This window comes from Atta cephalotes (genome assembly GCF_000143395.1).
Source record: "Atta cephalotes unplaced genomic scaffold scaffold00052, whole genome shotgun sequence".
Taxonomy (NCBI): domain Eukaryota; kingdom Metazoa; phylum Arthropoda; class Insecta; order Hymenoptera; family Formicidae; genus Atta; species Atta cephalotes.
This window is the reverse complement of record NW_012130116.1, coordinates 1194857-1199414: the sequence shown is the minus strand read 5'-3', so window position 1 is coordinate 1199414 and position 4558 is coordinate 1194857. Positions and strand designations below refer to the sequence as shown.

The 4558-nt window shown below is 30.5% G+C and overlaps 1 protein-coding gene across 1 annotated transcript in view; it reads right to left on the bottom strand.

Moving 5' to 3' along the window:
- Positions 1-2760: 2760 nt before the first annotated feature.
- LOC105623093 (rab GTPase-activating protein 1) overlaps positions 2761-4558 on the bottom strand; it is a 12238-nt gene continuing 10440 nt past the window's right edge. Inside the window, exons 11-14 of the mRNA XM_012204492.1 lie at positions 3457-3647; positions 3327-3386; positions 3069-3260; positions 2761-2994 (exon numbers count right to left, since the gene is read on the bottom strand). Of these exons, the coding sequence (XP_012059882.1) occupies positions 2761-2994; positions 3069-3260; positions 3327-3386; positions 3457-3647 (677 nt within the window). The remainder of the gene's footprint in view (positions 2995-3068; positions 3261-3326; positions 3387-3456; positions 3648-4558) is intronic.

Here is a 4558-nt window from a genome sequence, read left to right as displayed (position 1 = left end):
TATATATATATATATATATATATATATATGTGTGTGTGTGTGTGTGTGTGTGTGTGTGTGTGTGTGTGTGTGTGTGTGTGTGTGTGTGTGTGTACGTATATTTTTTTACAATTTTATGGATTTTTTTTCAATAGTTTGTTAAATATCTCTAATATACTATTTCAGTCCTTGATGTGATTTATGAAAATTTATCAATATGTTAAGTTTTGATAGAGTAACGTATATCTATGTGATATCGATAGGTCAATAGCAGACGTGATAACTAATATTAAATTAATTTTTGTAATTATTTGATAATTTCGTTAAAATTTCCTACCTAAGACTGAAACTACATAGTTAAGTTCGCAGTAATGCAAAAACTTTGGACAAATAAAATCGATATAAAATTTGAACAAATGTAATGTTCTCAATATATTTTATCCTAATACAGGTAAACATGTACACATTATATGGCGTAAAAGTTACGAGCTTCTTAATATTAAATATTTTACATTGAAACGTGATATCTTTCTTTATTTCAGTGGAATGAAATTACAGGGTATACAATGGTTTATACGTAGCCTAAGACTTTACATGATTCTGTTAGTTAAACGATTTTGACTGTTGTGTTTTTAGTATTTACAGAAATAAAGTCTTCCATTTTTCAATACAAGCGGTTATTCGCTAGAGTGTAAGTCAAAATGACCATAAACTTTGCTTGAAATCGTGTACATATTACTCGTTAATAACTTTACTAAATTTAATTTAAAATTTAATAAAAAAAAAATAAAAATAAAATACAATAAAAAACATGTATTGACTGTTTCAGTAAATTTCATAATATAACTTAATGGCACAAATATGCTTTAATTTTACATATACGCAATTTTAATATTTTTTTGCATAAAGTTATAATCTCTTTTAATTCTTTCTTGTTTAAATCTGTATAAATAAATATATCACACATTTATATATAAGTAAATGGCACGACTTACGAAGCTAAGTTTGATAGTCAAGAATGTGCTATAAGTGTATAGCAAATTTATTGTGGAAACATCTTATAATACTAGACAAAATTACACATCAATGGAATTGCATTTTTAAGTAGTGCCTTAATACAATCTATGGCTTTTAGTAACGTTCGTCTTACTACAAATTTTATCAAAACAAAGTGCAAATTATAACTAAACAGTATTATAAATATCTTGCAACTACCGTGTAATTTACATGTGTACCTATTCTGCTACATTTTTATGATTAATATCCCTTGATTAAATGGGAAATTAAAATATATTTTTCGCGTGTTTATCAGTGTGACAAAAGTATATATAAAACTAAAATAGTGAAAGTTTTTAATATCAAACTTAACGTAGAATTAGTAGAATTATCGGAATATTGTGTCAGTAAAACTGTCAAGACTATATATACGTATGTAACTATCAATTACGTCAGTTGAATTGAAGTCATTGCAGAATATAGTGGACTTAATAATAAAGATACATGGAAGAAAACGCATTCGTACTATTTTGGAATGTTATATTAATTCAGATAAAATTAGATAATGGAAAATCAATTAATAGAAAAGTAAATAAAATAATTATTTCTGTTATGTAAATTCCGATTTTCGTAATCACGCATTTGTTCAATAGAATTGTCATGACTATTATTACTCGAAAGTTATTGTATGTATAGATAAAAGTCTCTATAGCATTTTCTCCCTTTCATGCTTAGACTAGTTTCATACAAAACGTGGCATATGTATTTACTTTTATTTTCTATTATTGTAAATAATTTATCGTGTTTACGTACGTAATGTGATTCTTTTTCAGTTGTTTTTCGTTAGTAACCGCGTGGTGTTGTGTACATTTTTATCGAGCACAACATTTATACATATTGATATACATCAACAAATGAAAGAAAAAAAAATAAACGTAAAAAATAATGTTACTATAAGCGTTTATACGCGTGTCGAAAAAAAAGAAAAAAATCACAGAAACAAATCTATTTTTAAAATGTAACAAAATTTATAACAATGATTTTCAATGTAATATCAGCTGTTATGTAAGGGGCTGCCTGATGAAAAAAGTATTTGATACGCAATTCAATTGAGCGTGTCAAAGAATATATCAAGTTAACAAATAACAGTACATTAAATAACTACGAACATACATCAATGTTCACATATTCATGCCCGGCGCACGACTCCAAGATGTACGTATTCTTCTCCTAATGGCATTTTGTCTGCATAGCGAAAACATGAAAATAATATGATTTAATCGAATATTAGACTATCATTATTCGCAAGCACGCACAGGAAGCGCATTAAAAGTCGTATCACGGAAGTAGGTTGCACAAATAGTCGCTTCATAGTAGCATGGATATAAAAGATTCTTTTATCTTTATATCGTGCGACAATGATCGCGTTTAGCAGACTCTATTGGATGATCTAGAAGAATACATAAGATCTAGAAGAATACACAAGATCTAGAAGAATATACAAGCAGCAAGAGAGCGCTCTGCAACAGTTGAGTCTGCTGAACGCAATCACTGTGTCTTCTATCTTATTCTATGCTTTAAAAAATATTTGATGGTTGACGAGTAATATATATTTTACTTGTTGACAGATATTTTATTCGTCAATGAATGTTGACGAATGTCTCTATTTCATATCCATGCAACTATGTAGCAACTGCTTTGTAATATATTTCATTCTACTTTTATATTCATTTCATTATAGATGTGCTATTTTTTTAGAAGGTATTGTACTTTGTACTTACTGCATCACACAACTTCTTTAAGATTATCGCGCGTTTCACGGCCACGAGAATGTATTAGATGGTGCAGATCACCTCCAGGCGCACTGTCACGTCTCAGATCTCTCAGCGCGGTAGGAGCCATTGCTTCTCTCTTGTTTGCCGCTTCCTTTATACTGGACAAGGTTTTGCTGAGCCATGGCCAACTATTTCGCGCGGCTTGCAGCTCTGAAGCGGTGGCGTGCAACTCATGTGTCAGATACTGTCAAATGATTTGCATTAGAATTCAAAGATACAAACTATCAACTATGCAAAACGCATATCCTTGTTGCTCACCTGATTCCGACATTCGGCCTCGACATGCGCTAATTTCGTTTGCGCTAATTCTAGCTCCAACTCACGCACTCTTTCCTGCACCCTATGAAGCATGGGATCTATTCGATTCTCCAAAGGATGTGCGATATCTGCCAATATGTTTGATGAATCCATTATACATGTCCTACATTTTTCGCATTTTGAAACCTTTGCCTGAAATATATTGTTATCAGAGTCTGTGTTTGATTAACACTATCAAAATTAAACCAGATTACATACCCGTAACTCACTCAATGTTGTTTTCGCAGCGTTGTAATCATCCTCCAAACGCTGGCAGATCTGGAAAGTGTAAATATTTTTATAGCTATCTGTAATACTTAAACTTAAATGTACAATATCTTGTAAATACCTGCTTGTATTCGGCTATAATGACATTGCTTCTGCGGCTTTCGGCGTCTGCCCGAGCTACCTCACGCTGTAACATTTCCTTAATTTGCAACAATTCTGCCTCTAATCTTTGCTTTTCTTCTTCATTTCTGGCTACTGTACCGCGTAATTGCTCCACTTCATTACTGTATTCATCAGCATTTTCCTGTGCTTCTACATGAGGAATAAACAATTCTTATTTAGGCAAGTTTAAGAATTTAATGTATTAGACAATTAGATTATGTTTATGTCGGGATTTTGTTTTATGCTTACTCTCTCTCTCTTTCTCATATAAATTTATAGTTATAAATTCCTAAAATTCGTCCCAAATGCATAGTTGTATACAATGTTATTAAAAAAGTTATTATAAATAGTTATAAAAATATCTTTTTAGAAATGCACTTTTATTTTTTCGCATAAGTTATATTTTTTTGCTATAAAAATTTCATGTATTTTATCAGTCATGTTTGATGTTGCTACATGTATCACAAATGTTTTATTTTGAATTGCACACGTTTCTTCTAAAGAAATTCGGCAACACGGAATAATTTCTGAACATGCACACTTAAGTATTATATAAGCACACTTTTCACTCTTACTCTTCATTAGTTCTTTCGTTGCATGGCTCATATTTGTGCCACAGATATGTTAAAAACAGATGGTCCGAACGTAACTGACAGATATCGTATTAATACGAACGGACGACTTTGTTATGTATTATGGCCAAATTTAAACCGCTGATATAGCTATATTGGATATCTTTATCTTGCTATATCTCAAGTGACAATGTTGATAGCCGAAATTTCCACGTATACTTTGCTTTGTTATATCTTGGAACATTGTAATAAAAATATAAACTTGACTGATAAAATATATTTATAAAGATGCCTTTATCATTCCTTGTACATCCAATTATAATTGCAAATTGTGATTTCTTGTTATAATAATTGATACACACTATACTATCATATTGTTAACTGTGTCAGCTTCAAATTTAAATATAAAAGACATTTCAGTATATACATAGAAATGAATATACATGAAAGCTATCTGATGATTAGTCAGCCTATAGTCATTGCTTATCA